Genomic DNA, 27,920 nt, shown 5'->3' on the forward strand with positions numbered 1-27,920 from the left:
GCCTAGTGGGCTAGAACTTTTGAGCGTCACGATTTAAATGGGTTCCGACTGTTGAACTTTAAGTTAGCTTCTTAACAAAGTTCTAGCCCACTAGGTTTGTTTTCTTCTTTTTAGTATTTTTTAACGCAATCTGGTTTTTAGATTTTTTTATTTATTGTTTTATTTCACACTTTTCTGTGAAAATGGTATATTAAAATGGTTATAACCCATATATTTTTAGAATGGGCATTTTATTAGCTTTCATTTGATACCCCACTTGGTAGGTTTGAATAAAAAACATTTTTGAAAACTTACAATTTGGCGCCAAAATCCGCCATTTTGATTTTTAAGAATTAAATGTACCAGTATCACTCGCGTCATTAAAACGAATCTAATGACGTATCATTTATGAAAATCGGTTAAGCCGTTGAGTAGTAACGAGAGGACATAGAAATAGACATACAAACATACTTACATACAGGGTGTCCCAGAAGTACCACGTCACAGTGACACCAGAGGTAGGCCAGCTCAAGAGGAACCTAACCAACCTAACATGACCCCAGTAAAAGTGCACGGTTTTCGAGTTATTAACGAAATAAAGATTTTTGAGAATTTTCCCCTTGTCTTAACATTTTAAGTACCAGCATCGACTTGGAAAGCTTTTAATAACAGTTTTTTATGTGTATCAAATCACGAAATAGCCACTTCAGAAGTGCAAAGTGTTATTTTGTCAGTAACTACCGTAAAATGCTGAAAAAAAGATCATTAATCTTGATTTATGCTGTCTGAAAAAACATGAATTTCAACTTTAACCATCTGCCATGGAAAAAAATTACTAGAAACGAAACAAACAAATAACTTCAATAAATTAGGCATGTTATGCAGATTCTGAAATGGTATGACACATGTATCTTACTGCAAGATCATTAGACATTCTTATCACTTTAGCGAAGCCCTATCGAACCAACTTAAAACTGGAACTCCGAAACGATCCCTGCTAAGTGGTACAAAAATGCTGTGTACAGCAATGGCTAATAATAATGTTATCTGACACAATTATTTTTCCATTTTTATTAATGCACGAAGGCTAAATACTAATGTTTGTCTCCCTTTTGGAGGCTAGGACCGGATCCTAAAGGACCGGACGGATATAACCTAACAAGAAAAAGATGGAAAACCCCGACTTTGTCACTTCAAAGTTCAATATTTCAAAAACGGCTGAACCGATTTTGATAGAACATGTCTAAGAACCATCGCTAGAAAACCTGCTTTCAAATAAAAAACCAAATTCAAATCGAGTAACCCGTTTAAGAGAAACGGTGCCACAGATAGACAGACGGACGTAGCGGTCAAACTTATAACACCCCTCTTTTTGCGTGGGTGGTTAAAAACAGGTTTATCTTTCATTCATTTAATAAATTTAGGTCACAATAAATGTTCGAATTGTCTCCCGTGGTTTCTGATGCACAAAAAACATCGTTTAATAAAATTTCGGCTCAATTTTCGTAAACTGACTTCCGATATGGTACGGGCCGCGTCGAATACTCGTTGTCTTAATTCTTCTTCGGAGAGTATTGGTTTCGCGTAAACTTTGTCTTTTAAACATCCCCAATAAAAAAAATCTAGTGGGTTTAGATCCGGGGAACGCGGTGGCCATAAAATTGGTCCCAATCGACCAATCCATCTCTCTGGGAATGTATCGCTGAGGTGCTCACGGACTAGCCGAGCGTAGTGTGCCGGGCAACCATCTTGTTGGTACCACATGGTTCGTCTCAGTGCCAACGGTACATCTTCTAATAAACCAGGCAGGTCGTTTTGCAAAAAACTGTAAATAGTTTCTACCATTAAGAATAGAAGGCAACTCGACCGGTCCCACAATTTGTCCATTAACATTTACAACATTACTTCTCGTTCTTCATGTGGGTTTTCTGTCTGCCAGCTATGGACGTTGTGTAAATTAAAATACCCATCCCTTTTGCAAGCCGATTCGTCAGTCCACAATATTTCATTGAAAAAATTCGGGTTTTGTCTCCACATCAGTATCATGTTTTGGCAAAATTGAACACGATGTGCGTAGTCGGCTGGAAGAAGTGTTTGGACGCGTTGTATGTGGTAGGGATGGTATTGATGACGCTTCAAAATTCGTTGTGCTGAGGATTTGGGAACGCCTGTGCGGCGTTCCACAATTCGCACAGAAGTCCCTGGGTCCGCTCTTACTTCTTCCAATACCACATCATCGTCCACAATCTGAGGTCTCCCTTCTCGGCCATTCGCTCCGGGTAGCCTCTCGATAAGCGTTGACCACTCTTAAAGTTGGATTACGATTTGGGTATCGCTCCGAGTACAATCTTGCTGCCAATCTTGCGTTATACGAAACATTGCCTCGATTTGAAACATGCCTCGTTTCTCCATAAATCAAGTGCATGTCAGCGTACTCACTATGCATGTACTGGTGATTTGCCATCGTTGTTAAAGAGTTTCGCAATGCAAAATCAGTGTCCGAAAGAGCGCCAAGTTGTCGTTCAGATCCATAAACAGTCCAAATAAAAAACAAATCAAAGTCCAGATAAAAGCCAAGTCAATTAAGTTTAAGAATCAACGAATACGGGAACACAGGGAGCACAGGTATCGCACGAAACACAAGGTCTAAGGTAGTGCCACCAGAGTTGAGGTCACACACACAAGAACATATCATGTAATGACATGACAGCGGGATTTTGACATTTACTCATTAATTTCATTCATTCTCCTTTTATGCAATTTGCAGTCCATAATGATAAGGATCCATAAGGAGGATTTTATGCATACCTGATAAGGGTCTAGGCAGCAGTCAACATGTCTAAAAATCATCGATTTTGAGGTACGAGCTTTTTTCAAAGTAGCGACGTTATTTGATGCGATGATGCTACCAGATATCTAGTAGCATGCTGAATGATTGTGTCGCTTTGAAGATGAGCTCTGTTTGAGTTCGAAACGTGTCGGTGTAGTGTGGTGGTGGTGACAGATGGATTTGTGTGATTTGTGTGTATTTTTGCAGTGTGGAGGAGGAGGAACTGAATGAACACACATTTCTAGTATAAACGTAGCTATCATAAGGTCGCAGGTGAGCAAAGTAGGTGATTGTTTCAGTTCATTGATATGGACCTCGGCAAAGTAACGCCTGATTCAATAAATTAGTAATGGAACATGTTTTTACTTAACAGTGACGGCTTAACTTGCGGCATCAGCAAAGTGATAAGAATGCCTAGTGTTATTGCACTAAGATACATGTGTCATACCATTTCTGAATCTGCATAACATGCCTAATTTATTGAAGTTATTTGTTTGTTTCGTTTCTAGTAATTTTTTTCCATGGCAGATGGTTAAAGTTGAAATTCATGTTTTTCAGACAGCATAAATCAAGATTAATGATCTTCTTTTCAGCATTTTACGGTAGTTACTGACAAAATAACACTTTGCACTTCTGAAGTGGCTATTCGTGATTTGATACACATAAAAAACTGTTATTAAAAGCTTTCCAAGTCGATGCTGGTACTTAAAATGTTAAGACAAAGGGGAAAATTCTCAAAAATCTTTATTTCGTTAATAACTCGAAAACCGTGCAACTTTTACTGGGGTCATGTTAGGTTGGTTAGGTTCCTCTTGAGCTGGCCTACCTCTGGTGTCACTGTGACGTGGTACTTCTGGGACACCCTGTACATACGCGTCAAACACATAACCCTCCTCGCAGTCGGGTAAAAAAGGAATAACAATGCATTTTATGAAATGTCCTCGTAATAGATGGTTCCGTGACGGGAAGCCACGGACATAAATCCTCATTAAAATACCGTTTGCATTTGGCCTAATTCAAAGTGAACAAGAATGTTTTGGCACACAAACTTATTAACTACTAAAGTTTACCCGCGGCTTCGCACGCCTAAACTATTCGATCTAGTACTAACAATTGAAATTCCGGGATTTTACAAACTTCTTCTGGTAATTCCCAAAATTTAGATCACTGTCTTTATTGAGGTTGTGTCAAGAACAACTATCCAAAATTTCAATACTCTAAACCCAGCGGTTAAAATTTCAAGATTTCATCCCTATCCCGTGGGAATATCGGGATAAAAAGTAGCTTAAATGTGCTATTGCAGACGTCCAGCTACCTACATCCCAAAATTTCATGATTCTAAACCCAGCGGTTATTATTTCAAGATTCTATCCCTATCCCGTGGAAATATCGGGATAAAAAAGTAGCCTATATGTTAGTCCAGTGTAAATATTACCTAAATCCGTTCAGTAGTTTTTGCGTGAAAGAGTAACGAACATACATCCAAACAAACATCCATCCATACAAACTTTCGCGTTTTAATTAGTAAGAGCAAGCTAAGATTACCAGTTAGTACTCGTAGTAAAAAAACAGTGAAGAATGCACAAAAGCAGCGAACAATTTTCATCGAGTACAATTCCAAACCAGCCGACCGATACTTGAGAGCCCGCAAATTTTAACCATTCAATCTGGCACATTGCCAGTGCAGCTTCTAAAGAACGTCGTTCTACTTAAAACATAAATGCCAAAGTTTGTGAGTGTGTGCGAGCGTTCATGTGTGTTTGTTACTGTTTCAAGTTACGACTGGAGAGATTCGGATGAAGTTTGGAACACAGATATATAGCTATCTCTGGAACAACATAAGCTACTTTAAATCCTGATATTCCCACGGGATCTGTCTAAAATTCCAATTCACTGGTTAATCTTAACACTCGTAACTCGGACGACAAGGGAAAATTGCATTGTTCCCGCGGGATAGAGATAAACGCACCCTACGCGGTTGGAGTCCCGAGCAACTGTCTAGTTATTTTAAAATAAACAATCTCCTGTACCTTCATGGTGGTCGCTCCGTCATTGGAGATGACAGCCTTCCCGTTGTGATCCACGATCAGCTTGTCCATGCCACGAGGGCCGAGCGAACAAAAACCCATAACAAACTAAGTACTAGCGACTTGTCGTCCCTCCATTCCGTCTGCAGAAAGAAAGTAAATCTTTTGTGGGAGATTGCGTGAGATTTTACTATAAAGTCCCCGTTAAAGCATAGAAATCGCTGCACAACTCTTTTAAACAATGCATAAAGAGTGCACTCCTGAAGAAAGCATACTATAAAGTTTAGGAGTACTTAACTGATGATGAGACCTGGCCAAGACCGAAAACAGAAAATAATTGATGTGATGTGCGTGTGTTTGTAATGTGAAGTGTGACTTGGCAGTATGCCAGTGCAATTTGCGCCTGGTTATATATATTGTATGTATGTATGTAGTCTTTATTGTACAAAAGAAAAGAAACAAAATACAAGAAATATTGTAAATTTGCTTTGATTTGCTGGCTTTCATAGTTTTGAGAATTGTAATTTAACTTTCTGACAAGTTTTTTGCGGCACTATCTTCTTGCCAATGATGGTTTTTCGAAAAGCGCTGGTAATATAAAGTGTCATGTTAAAAAATTTGCACCCTGCTTACATAAGAAACGTTTTGATTTTTTTACAAGCTTTTATTTAGTTTCACCTGTCCCGTTGTCTGTCTGTCTGTCTGTCGATCTGTCTGTCTGTCAGTCTGTAGTCAAATCTTGCAAGTTAAATTTGATAAACTTCCAGTAGTCAGATTGACTTGAAATTTGGAATACTTATGTAGATCGCGTGACAATACAATAATCTAGTAGTGACATCCTGGTAGTCTAGCCAGGATCGTCTCCGCAGGACCGAACTCTTCTACGATTAATAGCATCGACTTGAAATTTGGTATGCAAATGTAGTTTGGGTGACAATGCAAGTACAGTAGACAAAAAGTACAGTCAGCAAAAAAAGCTTGTATTAAAAATGATTTTTTTATGGTTAGGTCATTAACCTGTCCTCTCCCAGAGGCACAAATTTGTGCCCAAATTCCTTTGATCCTGTTATCCTGGGAGATGACAGATTAAAGGTAGTGAGGCCGCTGTGCTATTTTGGGAGTTCTCATAAGAATTTAGTAAATTCCCGTAATTTGCAGCCGACTATTTTTTAGGGCTCAGTAGCCTTAAGGGCCAAAAGTACTAGGACTTTTTGTTTACTTGTTTTAGATTTGAAAATTTAACAATTTGTGGCGCTTTACAAGAGTTGGGGGCGTGCAGTCAGGAATAACCCATTAAGGAAGACTGAGAAGGAAGAACCCAGGCATATATGTATAGACTCTCATAGGCTATAAAACCTGACTGCACGTACCCAACTCCAGGGAGCTTCAAAACAACTATTAGTCCTAAAGGGTTGCGCGAGTGAAGCCTACGATAAATTCTATTAAGTCTAATTTGTTTCAGGTTCGATTAGCAACATAGATGACGCAGAATTTGCCTGCAATGCTACTGCAGTGAGGAAGGTTATATCAGGAGTGGTCGGCGCGGCATCAAGCGTCACTTCAGTACAAGTTGCCAATCTGCTGCGACTCTTCAGAATACCACAGGTATTTTGCTACTATTTCATTAATTTTGCTTGGAGTTACTCAGCGAACTCCGTAAAGGGCTATGCTCGGGGTTTCTCTTCAGAATCAAATCAGAAAGGAGGAGATACGTATATATTTTTTTTTTATTTGACTGGATGGCAAACGAGAAAATGGGTCTCCTGATGGTAAGAGATCACCACCGCCCATAAACATCTGCAACACCAGGGTATTGCAGACGCGTTGCCAACCTAGAGGCCTAAGATGGGATACCTCACGTGCCAGTAATTTCACCGGCTGTCTTACTCTCCACGCCGAAACACAACAGTGCAAGCACTGCTGCTTCACGGCAGGATTAGCGAGCAAGATGGTGGTAGCAATCCGGGCGGACCTTGCACAAGGTCCTACCACCTTACCTTACCACGTAGATGAACGCAAGTTAATTAACTCGTTGAAGTAGCACTGGGCAGGCCATGTAGCACGGAGAACCGATGGCCGTTGGTGCCGAAAAGTTCTCGAAGGGAGACCGCAGATCGGCAAGCGCAGCGTAGGACGTCCACCAATGAGACGGGTAGTAAACCTTGTCGTGCATAGTGCATATTTTACCCAATCTACGCACTGCGTGCCTATAAAATATTTGTAATCGTGCAGTTTTGCATACTCGTAGCTTAACTGCACTAGTTCGAGGAGTAAACTTATTGAGTCCATTTTATTTTAAACAAGTACCTATAAGCCGGTGATAGTAATCAGAAATTCAGTTCTATTTAATTAGACTTCTGCACCAAATAAGCCAGATTAATTGTTATTAGATGCAGTACTGTTAATTGACGTCGTAGTCAGTTTGCATAATTGATCATCATAATCATGTTTGATCCTAGCGAGACTGCTGATTGCAGCTAATAAGGGTTTCTGGAATAGGCTAGTTAACGTTATCTAGCGATATTCCTGTCGGAAAACGATCATACCTATTCATACCTATTTTTCTAGAATTTCTTCATCTTCTCTAAAGTCTTTACTTTTATTCCATTTGAATCCAAATTGCCAGAAGCACTACAACATTGTTTAATCTACCAACAACGGTAAGCATGGCATCTATGAAAACATATTTAACCACATTCAAAATATATTTACAAGGGTACTAATACCGGTCGTCTGTTGAGATAATTCTAATTCATTTTAAGGCATTCAACAAAGAATAAAACGAATTCACCCGCCGTATGTAAGCAACGGATTTAAATACGGTTTTCTCCCTCCAATAGAGAAAACGATTCAAGAGAAACAAAGTAATGTATAAGAACAACTGACAGAACGCCATCCTTAACTTCAACAAGAACACACACCGCGTTATAATCAAGACTTGATACAGTCAAACTTCTTGCCTTCCATGCTCCATTTAGCGAAATAAACGGGCTATGTCACTCACCATATTCCGTGATATTGATCGGTTCTAAGCGACGTTATATGAATTAATGCCGGTGCTGTAACTTGAATTGTTGACAATCGTATTAGCAAAATAAATTGAATTCGTTTTCGTTCGTCGAGTGTAAATTGATTTACTTAAGTTTCTGGGCGCGTCATGGTAAGGGAGCTCGTCGTTGACTGTTATATATTGCCAGTTAGAATCTGAGGGATTGAGCTTTATCAGACAATACACAAATTTAACCGGTGCTCTTCTTTATCGGATACTTTTGACGGAGCAGTGGTTGTCAAGTAGCACGGATAGTTTCCTGAATAAGTAAAAAATACTATTCTATTTAGGTTTTAACCCAAATGGGTGTAGTTAGATTCATCATCATCATCATCATCATGTCAGCCGAAAGACGTCCACTGCTGGACATAGGCCTCCCCCAAGGCTCTCCACTCAGACCGGTCTTGTGCTTTCCGCATCCACCGCGATCCCGCGATGGATGGATGGATGGTGACGGATGGCCGATGGGGCCAGAAGGTTCTCGAATGGCGTCCGCGGACCGGGAGACGAGCTGTCGGTAGGCCTCCAACAAGATGGAGCGACGACTTGGTTTAGATCGCGGGATCGCGGTAGTTAGATTATTTAAATATATTAGACACTGTTCTGACCATGTTTTTTAGGATTCCGTAGTCAACTTGTCACGTTAGGGCTGGTCCACAAATTTAAAGTTGCTCAACGTGCTATGGAAAGGGCTATGCTCGGAGTTTCTCTGAAAGATAGAATTCGTAACGAAGTGATCCGACAGAGAACCAAAGTTATCGACATAGCCCACCGCATTAGCACGCTGATGTGACAATGGGCCGACCGTATAACCCGAAGAACCGATAACCGTTGGGGTAGACGAGTTCTTGAGTGGAGACCACGGATCGGCAAACGTAGCGTAGGACGTCCTCAGACTCGGTTGAGCGATGATCTTTGCAGGGCGGCTGGCAAGAGCTGGATGAGAGTAGCCGAGGATCGTGCTCAGTGACGTGCCATGGGAGAGGCCTATGTCCAGCAGTGGACGAACATAGGCTGATGATGATGATGATGATGAGTCAACTTATAGTTTCGCATGTCTGTCCGTCTGTCTGTCTTTATGTCTGTATGTCGGTCCGTCCGCGGCTAAGCTCAGAGACCTTTAGTACTAGAAAGATGTAATTTGGTATGAATATACACATATCAGTCACGCCGACAGTGATAAAATAAAATAAAAAATTTAAGGGTACCCTAGCGGATAGACGTAAAGTGGGGATGAATAAGTTTTCTCGACTAAGTGTGGGGTATCGTTGGATAGGTCTTTTAAAAGGTGTTCCCTTCTTTCGCAGACAGAAATTTCATAGAATTTCGTTTCGCAGAAAATGTTTTTTATAATATTTGGTCCTTGTATTTTTACTTCGAATATTATTGTTTCAACGACTATTTGCTTGAATTAAACATATTTAATAGAAAAAAAATTCAATACATCTTTATAATCTCACTTTATTATTTATCAAATTGTAGATTTTTTTAACAAATATTGTTTGTTCGATAAAATATATTAAACAGGTTAGAAGTTGCTACCAGAAAATTTGGTAAGGTTAGGTTAGGTTAGAACAGTGACCTAGTCAGAAACGACTTGCTACTAGAAAAGTAGGTTTGGTTAGAACTGCGACCACATCAGAAAACGAATTGCATGTTTTTCTTAGTAATAAGTTTTAGTTATAACTAAATAATATGAGAATAATGAATATTTGATTTGTTATTCTTTGATATGAATATCTAAACAAAACATTATATTTGTAACAAAAATCAATGATTTAATTTTTTTCAAAGTAAGTGTTCTGCGTATTTATTATTCTATGAAACGATAATATGATAAAAAATGCCAGTTAAACGAAATTCTATTAAAATTTTGTCTGTAAAGCAACGTACAACCCTTTTAAAACCATTGAGGGTTGTCAGGATGATATTTCGATTCAGTGATCTGTTTGCGAAATATTCAACTGCAAATTTTCATTAAAATCGAGCGTCCCCCATATTCCGTACAAAATACGAAATGCTTAGAAAAATATTACTTAATTGTTTCGTGATGACTACAGAACCCTATTTTGGGCGTGTCCGACACGCTCTTGGCCGGTTTTAATTTTAAATTAAACAAAGTATGCCACAACACTAGGGTACTTCCAACGACAGTACCTAAGTTTAATTCTATGAAATGGAGCACGTACGTAGTACCGTTTCTGGGAGGGTTGTATTAGTTCCACTTTGCCCATACGCTGTATTGAGTGATTACGTTTCCCCCTAAGTAATTACGCATGTATCAGCATATAGGGGAAACCATAGAGTAGGTATATTTGATCGTGACATATTTGGAACAGAAGTGGTTTTGGATGTGGGGCAAATAATGTGACGATGACGCTTTACTATGGAATAAGTAAATTTGTTGCCTTCAAATCTAACTTTCGTTGAGCACATGTTCAACACACGTCCAGTTGATAGAAAACTGACATTTTGAATGTTTCTAAGACGTGTCAAAGTTTTTGTGCCAAAAGAACGGGGACGTATCTGAATATTATTATCGAAAATTACTCGTAGTATATCTAATGTTAAAAAGTCGACGGTCAAAATGTCGAAAGTAGGTTAGGTTCGATATTTTGATCGTCGATATTTTAAAAATCGATATTACATACAATTGGCGATATTCAGCCGAAGAAAACACAAAATTAAATTTACTATTGCTCAAAGCTTTGCAAAGTTCACCAGCATCATCAGTATGTGTGAATTTGGATTGTTAGTTCACACGCGGGCCCAGTGCAGATTGGGAACGTCACACACACCATTGAATAGCTTCTTAGATTTGTGCACTTTTCATTCACCGTAAAACCAGTGGTAAATTTCAAATGTAATTTCACACATGAATTTCGAAAAACTCAAAGATGACTGAGCCTGGGCTTAAACCCACGATCCTCTGCTTGAGATGCCATAGGTCAAACTACTAGGCCACCACGGCTTTTTAAAACTAAGTAAAGTTAAAAATACAGCCTACTACAGGACATTCATGCAACCAACATGTCTGACTGAATTCAATATTTTCACAAATCTTAGTGTTTTAACTGATAAACCCCGAAATCTCACTGACCCGCAGACTAATGGATTATTAGAACGTTCTGTCAAAACTATGAAACCCTGCCATGCGTAGAATTGCTGCAGCCAGCAATTTAACATACAAGTGATTAATGTTCATAGAATTATTAATATATTTGTGTACAAAATGCATTAGGGTATAATGTAAATAATACCGTTGGATGTGGTTGAAATTGAATTGGGGTGGAACGCGCGGTAATACCCGCAATATCTGATTATGGAGTCAAATGTCAGCAAGGTATTAATTGGTGCCAATTAATTACTGTATAGAATCAGGCATTCATTTGTAGGCATCGATGTTTAAAAAAAATTGACAAACTTAGTTTACTCCTCGACGTGCGGTTAAGCAACGCAAAAGTTCATGATTATAAATATTTAATACTACGAGAAGCAAATGAAATTCATCTATTTTATAGTGCTAATTACGAAGTATAGTAAGAAAAAGTATTCAGCAAACGTTTTCCCAACCGTTAAGTTCAAACTCAAATTCAAATGATTTATTCAGTAAATAGGCCGCAATGGGCACTTTTACACGTCATTTTTTTAAACTACCAGCACTTTCGGAAAGACCATCATTGCAAGAAGAATGCGCCGCAAAAACTTGGCAGAAAGTCATTTTTTCATAAAAATATAATTACAAATAAAATACTTAAAAACTATATTATACAAGTAAAGAGAAAAAAAATACAAAAAAATAATAATAATAAAAAAGACTTCTTCTTTTTTATTAGCCTGTAATGTCCCACTGCTGGGCAAAGCCCTCCTTGGATTTCCAACTCGTCCTGTCGGCACTTTTTGGCCAGGCCATGTTTGCTGCATGCACCCGGAAAGGTGGGCACAGGTCACCACACAGTGGATGCCCCGCGATGGCTATCGGCGCCGCGGCAGGCCAAAGCGGAGATGGCGGGATGACCTAGACGCGTTTTCCAGCATTAAGACTATTTTTTCAAATTTTTAATTACAATGTTTGATATTTTACAATTCGATTTCACCCACTTACTTGTAATGGTCGGATAGACTGGATGATGTTTTTGGAAGGTGGGGACAGGAATGCGCAACAACAGAAGTTCAGACAACAAAAGATACAGCCTACAAAAATGCTTCTAATAAAAATATTTCCTGCAAAAACTTTTTTTTAATAATTGATCAGTGACTGACCTACCTCGTCTGACCGAAAGTGCAGATGGTTTTGCAACCTCCCCCAAACGACTGATTAAAATTGCCCATTTTCTTCTCCAGGTCTCGTTCTTCTCTACGTCACCGGAGCTGTCCAACAAGGCTCGCTTCGAGTACTTCACGAGGACCATCCCTTCTGACCTGCACCAAGTGCGCGCCATGGTCGAGATCGTGAAGACCCTGGGCTGGAGCTACGTGTCTATCATCTACGAGGAGTCCAGCTATGGAATCAAGGTACCAATCTACTCCATCGATCTTGTACTGTATTTTTCTCAAATCTTTGACATTGACATTGACACAAGCTAGTGACAGTTTACCACTTAACCACAGATAAAAAATAAAGTAATGCTGATGCTCAACATAACGCATGCAGATCAGATTCATGAAACAAGTATTGGTGTGGCACAACTACATTGAACTCTAATGTCATTAACCAAAATAGTGTGTAGTAATTTACATGTGTTAGAGCCTTACTGTAACCCGTTGCTGGCTGCAGTACGAATGGGCCGGCTCGACCGGTTTAGTACCACACTCCCACAGAATACCGGCGTGAAGTAGTCGTTTTGCTACTGTGTTTCCTACGGTGAGTGGGAGATCCAGAGGCCCAACTCCCCTCCCCCTTTTACTCCCCTCCCCTTCCCCCTCCTTTGTCCCCTCCCCTTTGGCCGGCAACGCACCCGCAGTCCTAATTATGCTGTAGGTGTCCATGGGTGGCAGTGATCACTTACCATCAGGAGACCCCCATGCTTGTTTGCCAGCAATTTGATAAAATAAATAGTTGAAAAAAATATTTTAACAAAGTAAAGAAATTCTGTGAAAAAACAACGAAATTAGTTTCTAATAATTGTCATTTTTATATAAAAAGAAGTTGTTTTTTTTAGACAATCCTAATTAGCGTTCTCCCAAAAATAAAAAGTAAAGAAATGAAGCATTAAAGACAGACTTGTGTGGAAAATACAAACTGAAATATAGATGCATAGAAAAACCAGAAAAATAAGACCAGCGCTGGGAATCGAACCCAGATCCTCGGCATTCCGTGCCACTACACCACCACTGGACAGTGATACAGACACGAATTTCTCCTATGGACCACATATCTCAGCTTGTTTTGTTTTTCTTATTTAGTCACTTAAGCAGCGACACTAGCGACATCTATGCTGTAGCCCTCATCGAGAAACTTTCAGCACCCCATTGAAACTAGCCGCTCACCCGGGCAAGAGATGTCGCTATTAAGCAATCAAATTAGGATTGTTTTTTTGGAATCTTTTTGTATTTTCATCCCGTAATTAAAACCCATATCGAAAATACAAACTTAGACTTGTGTGGGTTGGGTGTTGGGCATCAAACAGTGCAACAGAAATAATGCATTAAAAGTCCTAGTTCACAAAACAAATCTCAAAAACAACCAGCTACTTCATTGTTACCATTTTTTTTGCAACCAACTACATTAAACTTAATGTCCGCATAACGTGCTTGCAAACAGCTTTTCACGGGTTTAATTTAATTGTAATTTACATTTTGAAACGGAATTTCACCAACTTTTTCGTTATGAAAGAACTATAAATTAATTTGTTGACTCGGCGAGCTCACAAAGCACAGCAGGGACTTTCTTTCATTGAAGCTGCGATAGCTGCAAACCACATCTTTCTGTTGGCTTAAAAGGAGGAATATAATTAATAATAGAAATGTGAAATTCTAGAGATATGTATATAGTGAATAATGTTTTTCATCTCTCCTGTTCGTAAAGTTTAAATTTCATGGATAGATAGCCGGGTGGAAAATTGCGTTTTCATCTCTAGGGTGGAAAGTATTTTTTTTTTATTTTTACGATTAGCCACGGAGTCGAAGATAATTGAGTTACGTCAATGACACTTTTTTTTTCGCGTTTCGGCCTGGCCATTTAGATACAACCAAGGAGCTTATATACCTACAACACTGGAGGTTGAACGCCGAACATCCGTTTGAAACAAGAAATTTGACTTTTATTATGTCATGAATATATTCCATCCCATCCCATTAGAATGACTTCCTTCCCTTTCTTAACCTAACTAAAGATGGAAAGAAGAAGAAATCATGAAATGATGGAAGATGGAAGTCATTCTTGAAATGTGGAAGAAAGAGATGGAATATATAAATCAGTAACAAAGGTCAAACTTCTTCGTTCGGCGTTCAACCTCCAGTTTTGTATTATATAAGCTCCTTGGTCGTGTCGTGACCAACTCGATTTTTTTTATAGTCGGACGTGGCAAGTGGCCAGTGCGAAAAGGTTGGAGGTTTTTTTTTTTTTTTTTATTCGACTGGATGGCAAACGAGCAAGTGGGTCTCCTGATGGTAAGAGATCACCACCGCCATAAACATCTGCAACGCCAGGGGTATTGCAGATGCGTTGCCAACCTAGAGGCCTAAGATGGAATACCTCAGGTGCCAGTAATTTCACCGGCTGTCTTACTCTCCACGCCGAAACACAACAGTGCAAGCACTGCTGCTTCACGGCAGGATTAGCGAGCAAGATGGTGGTAGCAATCCGGGCGGACCTTGCACAAGGTCCTACCACCTGCACGTTAGATATCAGTCAATTTAATTTATTATTATTCTCTTCTTTTTTGTAGTATTTTACTTTCCTCACATTCGAAACGAAAAGTAGTGTCTAACTCGGGTGAAATTACCCATTTCCCCTCGAACTATTGGCGCTCTCACTTCGTTCGAGCGTCAGAAATATCTCGGGTGAAATGGGTCACTTTCCACCCTTGGTTATCAATCTACTATTTCCATCGTATTTTGTCGCAAAAGTTCGTATTTATCTTGCTTTCTCAACTAGCTTACAGAAGTTTACTTAAGCTTCGCTCCAGCCTTAGTCTTCTGAACCTAACCTAACCGAGTCGGTTTTGCCCTGAACAAGCTAGTTCACTCGCTTGATAAAATTATGCGTATTCATTTGTTAATAATGAGGCATATTTCAATTATGCGGATTAATTATTATTCTAAATAAGTGTTATGTTTCTTTGTAATTATGCAAAATTGCTGTTATGCACAATTATGTTATGCCAAATCTCTTATGCGAATTCATATTAGGACAATTAATGTTATGCGAAATAAGGGGCACCCCTATGATACGACGAATGAGAGGTTATTATACGTACTGACGCAGCTGTTTTGCACAAGGCGGCCTGTAACTAGTTTCGCAAAGGCAATTTGTATCAATTTCTTGTTATTTATAGGTATGCTAGCTATTGCCAGCGACTTCGCCTGCGTCCAGCCGGAATTTTGATAAAAAGAGTCAAGTTCACATACCTACATGACCTATTGTATTGAATTTTATTGAGATAATTTATTGAATCAGGCGTTACTATGCAGAGCAACGGTTGTTGTGGTTTATTAGTCTAACATCTGGTTGCATGGTGTACGGTTGTGTTGCTCTGAAGATGAGCTCTGGTTGAGTTCGAAACGCGTCAGTTTAGTGTGGTGGTAGTGATAAATGGACTTGTGTGATTTGTGTGTGTTCTTACAGTATGAGGTGGAGGAATTTCATAAACATGCATATTTTTTGCATAAACTTAGCCTATCATAATAAGGTCGCGGGTGAGCAAAGAAATTATTTTCGTTCATTGTATTGAGGTATTAAAATATTATTTATTTATTTATGTATTCGGGTACAAGCGGTACTATAAAACGTACATTATAAACAACTAGCTTTTGCGCGCGGCTCCACCCGCGTGGTATTCGGTTATCGCGCGCTGTTCCCACGGGAACTGAGCATTTTTCCGGGATAAAAAGTAGCCTATGTCACTCTCGGGCCCATAAACTATCTCTATGCTAAAAACCATGTCGATCCGTTGCTCCGTTACGGCGTGAAAGACGGACAAACATACAAACACACTTTCGCATTTATAATATTAGTATGGATTGCATCTAACAAACGCATTATTCTAATAGTATAATTGAAGTAAAACTATACTAAAAATAACTTAACTATACCTATTACAATTCGCCCAAGTCCCTGCGGAAGAGTGCCCATAAGGCTGTCTGCATTTCTGCGCTGGATTGTGATCCCAATACGTTGGGCGGGAAATGCACCAACCCTATGCTCATTGTTTTGTATTGTTTAGAATTGGTAAAACAGTTTTCTGAATTGACAGTTAAGTCTAACTGTCTAATTGAAATTGTACACTGTGAAATCAGCTTCCGTTAGAGGACATCATCATCATGTCAGCCAAAAGACGTCCACTGCTGGACATAGGCCTCCCCCAAGGCTCTCCACTCAGACCGGTCTAGTGCTTTCCGCATCCAACGCGATCCCGCGATCTTGACCAGGTCGTCGCTCCACCTTGTTGGAGGCCTACCGACAGCTCGTCTCCCGGTCCGCAGACGCCATTCGGGAACCTGCTGACCCCATCGGCCATCAGTCCTGCGAGCAATGTGCCCCGTCCACTGCCATTTCAGTTTCGCAATTCATTGAGCTGTGTCGGTACCTTAGCTACCGTTAGAAGTGTTGCCAGAGAATTATGACATCGGGGCTCGCAAAAAACTGGCTTAAACTTTCTTTAAAGACCAAGGCTCTCCTTGAGTTGTTGGTACTCATGGCGGTGGTGATAATTTCCCATCCGATCACCCGCTTGCTTGTTTGTCTCCCTCTCATAATAAAAAAAAATAACATTTGCTTTGAGAGACAGACAAGCTAACAATGAAGCAGTCTTACTATGGAATTGTTTTGAGACAAGGAGTTCAAAAAATCAAGAGCAGAATAAAAATTAATTACTACTTACCTCACAACCCGCCCGGCCGTGGTGGCCGAGTGGTTTGACCTATGGCCTCTCAAGCAGAGGATCGTGGGTTCAAACCCCGGCTCGCACCTCTGAGTTTTCCGGAGTTCATGTGCGAAATTACATTTGAAATTTAGTCCATTTTATTTTAAACAAGTACTTATAAGCCGGTGACAGTAATCAGAAATTCAGTTCTATTTAATTAGACTTCTGCACCCAAATAAGCCAGATTAATTGTTATTAGATGCAGTAGTGTTAATTGACGTCGTAGTCAGTTTGCATAATTGATCATCATAATCATGTTTGATCCTAGCGAGACTGCTGATTGCAGCTAATAAGGGTTTCTGGAATAGGCTAGTTAACGTTATCTAGCGATATTCCTGTCGGAAAACGATCATACCTATTCATACTTATTTTTCTAGGATTTCCTCCTCTCTCTAAAGTCATTACTTTTATTCCATTTGAATCCAAATGAAAAGCCGTGGTGGCCTAGTGGTTCGACCTATCGCCTCTCAAACAGAGGGTCGTGGGTTCAAACCCCGGCTCGCACCTCTGAGTTTTTCCAAATTCATGAGCGGAATTACATTTGAAATTTACCACGAGCTTTGCGATGAAGGAAAACATCGTTAGGAAACCTTCACAAACCTGCGAAGCAATTCAATGGTGTGTGTGAAGTTCCCAAACCGCACTGGGCCCGCGTGGGAACTACTGTCCAAGCCCTCTCATTCTGAAAGGAGGCCTGTGCCCAGCAGTGGGACGTATATAGGCTGGGATGATGATGATGAACCCGCCCAGTGAAGAGTTAAAAATGTTTTTGATTCGACAAATTTATACCGTAATCTACCCAAAGGTTAACTAATTCCGTTTCAACCGGACAAATCCTCAATTTATACTCGGTAATCCCTTAATCGGGGCACACACTCGAAAGCGAATTTTAAAATCTGTGTCGTTGATGTTACCAAAACAAACACGATAAATTAGTACCTTCGTACTACCGTAATACTTTGACATTTGTATGTTTCAAATAACTGTAGTGTAGAATTAAGGACTCCACCCCACTTAAAGTGAGATGCAGCAAAGAAGAAGGAAAGAAAGGGTGTAAAATTTAAGAAGTACAATTTCCATGTGAGTCGAATCGCCATTGACAAATAAAAATCATGAGTGTAGTGCTGAGTTAGAGAAATCAAGTGAAATTACTGACCTGGCAAAACACACGAATTATTATTTTTCAAAATAATAAATAAATTCGAAAATAAATGCAACCCACTAGCTTAAAATGAAAAGATTTTGAGTGGTCCCAGATTTTTTGTTATTTAGTTAACACCTTCTATAAAATAAATCTGTTGAAATATTTTATCCATCCATGGGCCCTAAAAAAAAGGAAAAACGTGCAATTTTGTATTTTGCCACAACCGAAAAACTTTACAGCTTACACAGTTCAGAAAGTTTACCGGAAATAAAACCGTGTTTAACATCTCCCGGAACGATATCAACTTAATAAATCGCACGAAGCACTTTCCATAAAAACTAAAACGTTTCCTAAAAGTAGAACTATTCCCTATTCCCAGTTCCCACGAGTGCATTTACTGCAAGTTTGCCTTAAACGTGCAGGAGTGCAAGCTTGCATTGTAAAACGTAATTGTGTGAGTAGGTGAAAAAATTAAGTAAATGACCTGTTGTATGTAGTATAGTAACGTATTCGTATACAGGTTGTCCCAGAATCCGACGATAATACATACTGATAGGGTTGCTAATTAACTCTCAGAATTTGAGGTTTAGGGTTAGTAAAACAACTCAAGAGCACTTTTCTCTCTAGGCTGAAAAAAATGACAAAAACGTTTCTAGTCCTTTTTCTGCTAAGCAGGATTAAAAAAAAATGTAAAGTGTAAAAGCCCTATTTACTAGGAATGTTCAGCAAATACTAGGTTTTAATTATTCTTAATTTGTAACTGTGGTACAAAAAAATGGAGCCGAGGGAGAAATTTTTAGATTTTCACAAAAATGATGATAAGGTAACGGCGCCTATTACCGGGGGTATCGAAATCGACGGCCATCACCGCGGCAATTTAAAATACGCATTTTATAATCAAACCGATAGATTTCTTAAAAAATATATTTTACAAGATAAAAGCTTATTTAGTAGACTCACGGATCTATTAGCGCTAGTGTATGTGAATGAATCAAAGATCTCGCAATTCGTGATTTTCCGAAATGGCACCGACGGACGAGGATTTGCCATACTAACGCGTGACACCACATACAAGCAGACTCGAATCTTATTTAGTGTTTTACAAAATATTTTATGGCAATTGAACTAATGTTATGGTTTTTAAATGGCTTTTCTTAGTTTTTTTGTACGAGTTCTGAATACTTTTTGTATATTTTTTGGCCCGGAAATACGATTAAAATGGAAAATAAAATACAGCGGCGATAGGCGCCATTTTTAACTGTTGATTGTAATACCGTGGTATATCACGGTAATAGTTAAAGTGGTAGTTTTGGTTATTCAAGCTTTATTTTTGGTATAAATTATCGTTTATATAATTTGTTACAGTTATTCCAATCTTGATCTATTCACGCTTTTAAAAACCTATTTCCGTGGTATGAAAAGTATTAACAAACTCTTAATTTTTAGCAAAAACTTCAATACTGAATTTGTAGTTTCTATAGAAACCGTTATTTTGCCAAGTTGTTTAAATATTGCGATGAAATTTTATATTTACTTACCAGTTATGTAATTTTAGATATATGCCAAGGATGTAATAAGTATATTTGATTTGTAAATCAAACACAACTCTATCCTATAGTTTTTATAGGTCGGAATTAGATTTTACAATACTCCAAATTAAGCCAATTAACGATGGTATGATCGCATAACCCTCGGTAATAGGATGTATGGGAATCTATTACCGACCCATTCAATTATCTTTGGGTCGGTAATAGGTTCTTAAAGAAGTCCCTATTACCGAGTGACATTTTATTTTTCTGTTAAAATAATTCACATTTAGGGTACCGTAAGTGCAGATTTTTTTTATAAAGTTGTGACTTTTACTCAGCATGCATACATCAAACTATTACTGGTGGCATAAGCATAATAAAATACAACGGGCTGGATACACTATTCGAATCATACTTTAGTTTTTTATTTAAATTTTCTCAAAAAATATTTGATGTACAATATATTATACAGAACCAAAGCCATTACCTTTTTTTAATCCCTCGGTATTAAGTTCCAAAACATGTGTCGGGTTCCTTTTACCGATGGTAGAAAATTGCTGTTTTTTTATACCCTCGTTAATAGAAGCTCAATTCGCGGTAATAGAATCACAGCCTGTCCATTACCACGGTAATAGAAGATTTGGGTATTTTGATTTCAATAATTATTTTATCAAATACTAATAACTAAAACGAGCCCAAAAAGTTAAGACACTGAAAGTTCAATAAACGCTCTTAAATAAAAAAAAAAATCTCGTTTGTTAAGGAGCTTAGATACCCTTAATTTTTGGGACTCATTTGAAAACTTCCTTAAGTACCACGGTAATAGGCGCCGTTACCTTAGGTACGATACTATAAATGTCTCTCTATGTCACTCCAGAATATGGCTTAATAGTTTTTATAAGGATCGAACATTTTCCCCTTCAGCTCCATTTTTTTCAGTACCACTATATGAATTCCACTTTAATATTATAACCTTGTAGTTTCCCGCAACCCCGTCCGTGTAGAATTCGTTTATCACTATCCCGCGGGTATTATGCAATTTTCTGGGATAAAAACTATTGTATGTCCTTCTGCGTGAAACAAACTATCAGTATACCGAATTTCATCCAAATCGGTTCAGCGGTTTAGACGTGAAGAGGTAACAAACAAACAAACAGACTTACAAACTTTCACATTTATAATGTTAGTGGGATGCCATCACCAACACCATCACCCACGAAATATTTTTCTTAAAAATTGTTTTTATAATCAAAAATGGAGATGTCTTTCAGTAAAATTTTCTATCTTCAAGCATGATGTCAGCCGAAAGACGTCCACTGCTGGACATAGGCCTCCCCCTAGCATTTCCAATATTTGAAATATTTTCCCTCCAAGTGGCATTGCCGTGGTGCGCCCTGTGTAGGTATAAGCAACATTAATTTATTAATTTTAAATAGAAATAATCGCGTGATTACAGCGAAAGCAAACATAAAACGTGTTACAACTAATTTCATTATTAGTTTAGTTTGCACGGAGCTGTAGGTAGTTAATTACTTTCTCCTAATGACTGGATTACATGACGGCTCGCTGTTAAAATCGGGTTTTGGGCTTAAATCAATGTTTCGTAACTTACGCAAGTTTTTTTAAGTATAATTCCTTTGTTAGTATATGATCTGATTCATTAGAAATACATTCAAATTCAAATCATTTATTTAGTAATTAGGCCGCAATGGTCATTTTTACACGTCATTTTTTAAACTACCAGCGCTTTCGGAAAGACCATCATTGCCAAGAAGAATGTGCCGCAAGAAACTTGTGAGGTAAGACGTTTATGTATTAGCTCGTTAAAGTGGCAATGGGCATGGAGAACAGATGGCTGTTGGGAAAAAGTTCTCGAATAGAGACCGCGGAGGTTGACGCCTGTATACCTACCTAGGTCAAACGGTCCAAGTAGGAAGGTCTAACTTCGAGAAGGAGGTCAATCGTCGAATCCAACTCGGATGGAACTCCTCAACGTCTTTTCGTCCATAATTCCTCAGTGCCTAAGACGAAAGTCTTTAACCAGTTGAGTGTGTGTTGCTAGTGGTGACATGATGATCAGAGACGTGGTGCTTCACTGTAGGCCTTATAATAAATAGGGTCAGAGTGGCTCAGCGTAACGTGCTATAGAGTGAGCTATGCTCGGGGTTTCTCTCCATCCAATCAGAAATGAGGAGATACGTAGAAGAAGAACTCTTCTCTGTGTTTAAATGGTTGCATTATTTTCAAACACAATACCTGTATTGTTTATTGACTAAATACTATGACTATGACAAACCCTAGTTCGTTATGTAGGGACCCCCTCCCCCCCCCCCCCCAACTTTGCTAAGCAAATAAGCTCGTTGAAGTGGCAATAGGTAGACCATCCGGTCTTTATGCAAAGCTTTTCATTTGTTTTATTGTTCCAGGCATTTGAAGAGTTGGAAGCGCTGCTAGCCAAGGACAGCATCTGCATCGCTGTCAAGGAGAAGCTGGTGAAAGACTCCGGAGTTGCTGATGAGGGTGCTTATGATTCCATAGTCCAGAAGCTGCTCACGAAACCCAGAGCTAGGGGTAAGTTATCTTAATCATTTATTTATTTCAATAAATTGTACAGCATAAGAGGCAATATTTCTGTGATCCGTCTATTGTAATTCCAACGACAACAACTGCCTTCGTAAGGCAAAAGTAGGTATGTATCTGAAAAAAAAAATTTTTGATTTATTTATTCCACCTAATACAGAATGTTTTAAGCCAGACCATGGTAGGTAATACTCCTACGTAAATAACTCAAGTGTTTTCTTTTTTATTTACATTTGAATTTTACCACGAGCTTTGCGGTGAAGAAAAACATCTTGAGGAAATCTGCACAAACTTGCGAAGCAATTCAATGGTGCGTTGTGAAGTTCCCGATCAGCCCTGGGCCTGCGTGGGAACTATTGCCCAAGCCGTCTTGTTCTAAGAGGAGGCCTGTGCCCAGCAGTGGGACGTATATAGGCTGGGATAGTGTTGGTATACCACCCTTTGCCTTAAGAGGGCAGAATTGCTACTTTTGCAAACATTTTACTAAGCGAGTTATTTTAAAAGCATTTGTTAATTGTTATTTATCACCACGAATTCAAGTGTCATTTGAATAAATTAATTAATTAACCTTTAATTAAAAGACGCTAATCCGTCCTGATCCCTGATGATAATAAAACTACACTTAGCCCATGGTTCAATCGGATAAATGTGATGTGATGTTCGTTTTTTTTTTCGAATAGACGGAGACGGCATCATATTTATCCGTCAAATAAAATTAATCAATGGGTGGTGAAACAGCCCTTAACATACATATTATTATATACTTAGGTATATAGTTTTCAATTTTCGTGCGGAATTCGAAACACAAGATCGGCTGTCTTTTTCTGTCTCATTTGAATCTTCAGGAAAACGAAGACAACCGACGAGTCCCGAGTGACTAAACATTTTGGTTGTACAGTCACAAGCACCAAATGTCTGACACAACAATTTTGCATAATAAATAAATAAAATATTTGATACGAGTACGACTCCATTTCTAGGGCCGATAGGACGGGTCAGAAATTTTTGCACGCTCTGCGGCTGATATGAATGCAGGTGATATTGCAATATGATTATTTACTAATTCGACATACACTTTGTTCCTATAGAGGAGCTCCTCGGCCGCAATAAACAAACAAACCGGACAAGTGCGAGTCCGACTCGAATACGAAGGATTCCGTACCATTATCAATACCTACAACATTAGACATTAGCAAAAAAACGGCAAAAAAATCAAATTTGTTGTATGGGAGCTCCGGCCCCCCTAAACTGTTTATTTAATTATTTATTTTTATTGTGATTATACACCTAAAGATTCTGTGAATATTTCTGGCGTCTACCTGTTGCCGTTATTAATATCAAGCACAAAACGGCAAAACAATCACGTTTATTGTATGGGAGCCCCCCTCAAATATTTATTTTATTCTGTTTTTAGTATTTGTTCTGATAGCGGCCACAGTAATACATAATCTGTGAAAATTTCAAGTGTCTAACCATTACGACTCGAGAGATAGAGCCCTGTGACAGACAGACGTACAGACAGACAGACAGCGGAGTCTCAGTAATAGGGTTCCGTTGGCACCCTTTGGGTACGGAATCCCAAAAATTGTTTGAATTTGAAAGTAAACAAAATTATCAACCACAAAATTTGTCACCTAAATCCCATTTTCCCACAAGTTATCAAATTTATAAGGCAACTTCAAACCCTTCAAATTACCGGACGTGCACTCCGGGACTTTTTGTCCCACTCCAACTGTATGGCTACAGAGGGTAGGAGGGAGACAGAAGTATTACACCCGTTTATCATAGGGAAAAGTCACGTTTCCAAAAGTAAACAAGGTGTAATCCACCGTAAAAGAAAATTGCCGAATAAAATGTTATCTACATTGTACCTATCACACCAGTGTTGGGTCAATGGGTTTGAGATAAATTGTGGCTGGGAACCGCGCCATGATACCAGCTGCGCAGTGGAGACAATTTTTCGCTGAAGTGGTTACAGAAATTGAATCCAGTGGGTGGTGATTACGTCACGCTGTGTTGGCTAAGTGTGGCTGGGTGGTTTTTATCCGATATTTTGGCCTTGTTTCATGGCTTGCGAGATTGATTGGGTTAATATTGGATAATCTAAGGTATTTGGGCTGTTTTTATGGACAGTGTGGTTTGAGGCTTCTGCTGCGTTAAATGGAATGGGATATGACCAATTACGTTTAATTAATTAATTACAATTAATCCATTATTAAACTATTAATTTCTCAGGTTTATACTGCTTACCATATGGTGGTGTTGTGTTGTATTGTAGGTATATAATATCGATATTTCTACTTATACCTACTAGTAAAGTTGTGTGTGGTTGCCTAGTGATTTATCTATGTCCTCTCAAGCAGAAGATCGTGTGTTTTAATTTCGGGCTAGCACCTCTTGAGTTTTTACAAGCTTTTTATAAACTTGCAATGATTAAATTACGTTGCATTTTGTGGGAATTCTCACGGGAATTTAATAAAATCCCGGAATTTAAGCGTGCGAACCGCGGGTAAACACTAGTGTTAGTATAAGACCGGGTGAATGCGTGTCAAAATGTCTCAGGAACTTCTTCACCTCGTCAGGCCCACATCAATTATTGATCATAAGAATTTGAAACTTAATGTCAATGGTTTTGATTTTATTAGTAAGTAACTAGAGTTTATCCGCGGCTCCGCACGCTTAAGCTATTCGATCTGGTAGTTACAATTGAAATTCCGGGATTTTACAAAATTCCCCTCGGATTCCCTAAATTTAGGTTATGGTCTTCATTGAGGTTGTGTTAAGAACAACTCTCCAAAATTTCATTACTCTAAACCCAGCGGTTGAAATTTCAAGATTTTATCCCTATCCCGTGGGAATATCGGAATAAAAAGTAGCTTAATGTATGTGTTATTCCAGACGTCCAGCTACCTACATACCATATTTCATGGTTCTAAGCCCAGCGGTTGTAATTTTCAGATTTTATCCCTATCCCGTAGAGATATCGGGATAAAAAGTAGCCTATGTGTTATTCCAGACTATCTATCCCATCCCATCTGGATCTGGGAGGTATCCCATCTTAGGCCTCTAGGTTGGCAACGCATCTGCAATACCCCTGGTATTGCAGATGTTTATGGGCGGTGGTGATCTCTTACCATCAGGAGACCCACGTGCTCGTTTGCCATCCAGTCGAATAAATAAAAATATATTTTTTTTTTTTACCAAATTTCATCTAAATGCGTCGTGCCGTTTTAGCGTAAAGGAGTTACACACACGCACACGCACACGCACACGCACACACACACGCACACGCACACGCACACGCACACGCACACGCACACGCACACACACACACACACACACACGCTCGCACGCACGCATACACAAACACACACACACACACACACACACGCACGCACTCACGCACGCACTCACGCACAAACTTTCGCACAAACTTTCGCATTTATATACTCGTAGGATAAGTAGGATAGGAAGTAAGATTTTTAATGAGGTTTAGGGGCTGTTTCACCATCCCTTGATTAGTGTTAACTGGCGGTTAGGTGTGACGCCGTCTCTATTTGTTTTGTTCGAATAGACGGAGACGGCATCACATTTAACCGTCAGTTAACGCTAATCAATGGATGGTGAAACAGCCCCTTAATGTAATATTTCTTTTGTTATAATAAATGTGGTTTTGTTTGTAGTTATTTACTTTAGTTTATGTCAATTCGTGAAGTTTGACATTAGAAAGAAATAATCGATATTTTTTTTTCTATAGGTACGTTGTCTATGGTCTTGGTAACTTACATTTATTTATGGCCTTGATTGTACATGACCTGTTGTAAATATGTAGAAGTGCCTAGTAGTGCACAGAAGTGATATGGGATAGTCCTTTTTCGAACAAGGAACGTTGACTTAATTACATAATATATTACATCGGTCGTTTACTAAAGTTTTTCACCAACTGCCAAAGATTGACCGAATTTCAGCACGAAAACTGTTTCAAACAAGCAACACATTTGCCAAAATTTTCTCGTTTTGGGTATAGCCGAACTTTCGTTGGGGTTTAGCCGAAATTCTGCGGCTGGTGCGATAGTCAATATTGATTATTTGCCGCATATCAGTGCGCGTGGCTTGACCGGTGTTTTAATTAATAAATCCATGTTGATGATTTCGCCGAGAAAACTTTCGTCCATCTCGGCCAAATAGTCCATCCCTCCATTCCTAGAATCGCTATCATAATATTGTATCTGTATTTGACATTTACAAAATGGAAAATTAAATTAACCAATGGCTGCCTCCGGAAGGTCATTTTCTTCTTGCCTGAGCATTGAATACGTGACTTTTCGATTCAATAATTCCGCTATATATATGTTAATTTAGTTTTTATCCTCGTCTTGCCTATTTTAACTTAATGAAATTCGTTTTCTTGGCTGCTAGACGGGGATTGTATTGAGAGTATTCTTGTCCACAGAAAAAAACAGTTTATTTATTTTCTTTCCTAAGATGGTTCAGCCTTATTCCCTCCTTTTTATTCAATTCATAATCATCATCATCATCCCGACCAATATACGTTACACTGCTGAGCACAGGACTCCTCTCAGAATGCGAACTTGAGCCATTGCAGGAACTGGGGTTTGAACCCACAATCCTTTGCTTGAGAGGCCATAGGTCAAACCACTAGGCCACCACGGCTTGACATGTTTCGGGATAATTGTGGCCCTTCCTCTAGGAGAGTGCGAGTGTTCCAGCAGCCGCCGAGTTTCGTTGCTCCTAGAGGAGGGCTAACCCGATTTAAGACGTGTTATGCGGTGCAATATCATTTAATATAAGTGAGTCTCACGGTAGTTTATTGTTCGAAGATCTGTACCTTCTCTTTCTGTTCACCCAGGTGCCATAATCTTCGGCTCCGACCAAGAAGTAGCTGGCGTGATGCGCGCAGTAGAACGCATCAATGCCACTAGCTCTTTCAGCTGGGTGGGTTCTGATGGCTGGAGCGCCCGCTCCCTGGTCTCTGACGGGAACGAACGGGCCGTCGAGGGCACTATCAGCGTCCAGCCCCAAGCCAACGACGTCAGCGGCTTCAAGGAGTATTTCCTTGGTCTGACTGTGAAGAATAACATCAGAAACCCTTGGTTTGTTGGTGAGTTTTTCTTTAACAAACTTCTATTACCTATTACAATTTTTTTATTTATTTCAAATGTACCTTACCTATGGAATGTATTTATGTGCTATTCAAATCTTGCAAGTTAAATTTGTCGCACTTCTATTGGACTGCCTTTAATTTGGCATACTTACGAGTATGTAAATCTGGTGACAATATTGCAATAAAAATGATCTGATAGTGACATCCTAGTGGTCCGTCCAGTCGTCTCCGTAGGATGGAACTCCTCAACGGCAAATGGCATTGACTTGAAATTTGGTACGGAAATATAGTTTGGATGACATTGCAAGGACAGTCAACAAAAAGCACAATCAACAAAATACAGTCAGCAGAAAAAGCTTGTAATTTTTTTAACAAAAACTTCTTTCTGTCCAGAGTTCTGGGAGGACCATTTCCAATGCCGCTACCCTGGCAGCCCTCGCACTCCTTACAACGTGCAGTATTCGCGCCACTGCTCCGGCTTGGAGAAGCTGACTGCAGATAACACGGAGTTCGAGGGGCAGCTGCAGTTCGTGTCTGATGCTGTCATGGCCTTCGCTTATGCTATCAGGTA

At 39.2% G+C, this 27,920-nt stretch overlaps 1 protein-coding gene across 1 annotated transcript in view; it reads left to right on the forward strand.

Annotated features, from left to right (window-relative positions):
- LOC141437131 (metabotropic glutamate receptor-like) overlaps positions 1-27,920 on the forward strand; it is a 196,416-nt gene that overhangs the window by 167,436 nt on the left and 1,060 nt on the right. Inside the window, exons 4-8 of the mRNA XM_074100393.1 lie at positions 6,299-6,441; positions 12,230-12,400; positions 22,071-22,215; positions 27,095-27,346; positions 27,743-27,917. Coding sequence (XP_073956494.1) covers positions 6,299-6,441; positions 12,230-12,400; positions 22,071-22,215; positions 27,095-27,346; positions 27,743-27,917 — 886 coding nt within the window. The remainder of the gene's footprint in view (positions 1-6,298; positions 6,442-12,229; positions 12,401-22,070; positions 22,216-27,094; positions 27,347-27,742; positions 27,918-27,920) is intronic.

Source organism: Choristoneura fumiferana, chromosome 17 (assembly GCF_025370935.1).
Source record: "Choristoneura fumiferana chromosome 17, NRCan_CFum_1, whole genome shotgun sequence".
Taxonomy (NCBI): Eukaryota; Metazoa; Arthropoda; class Insecta; order Lepidoptera; family Tortricidae; genus Choristoneura; species Choristoneura fumiferana.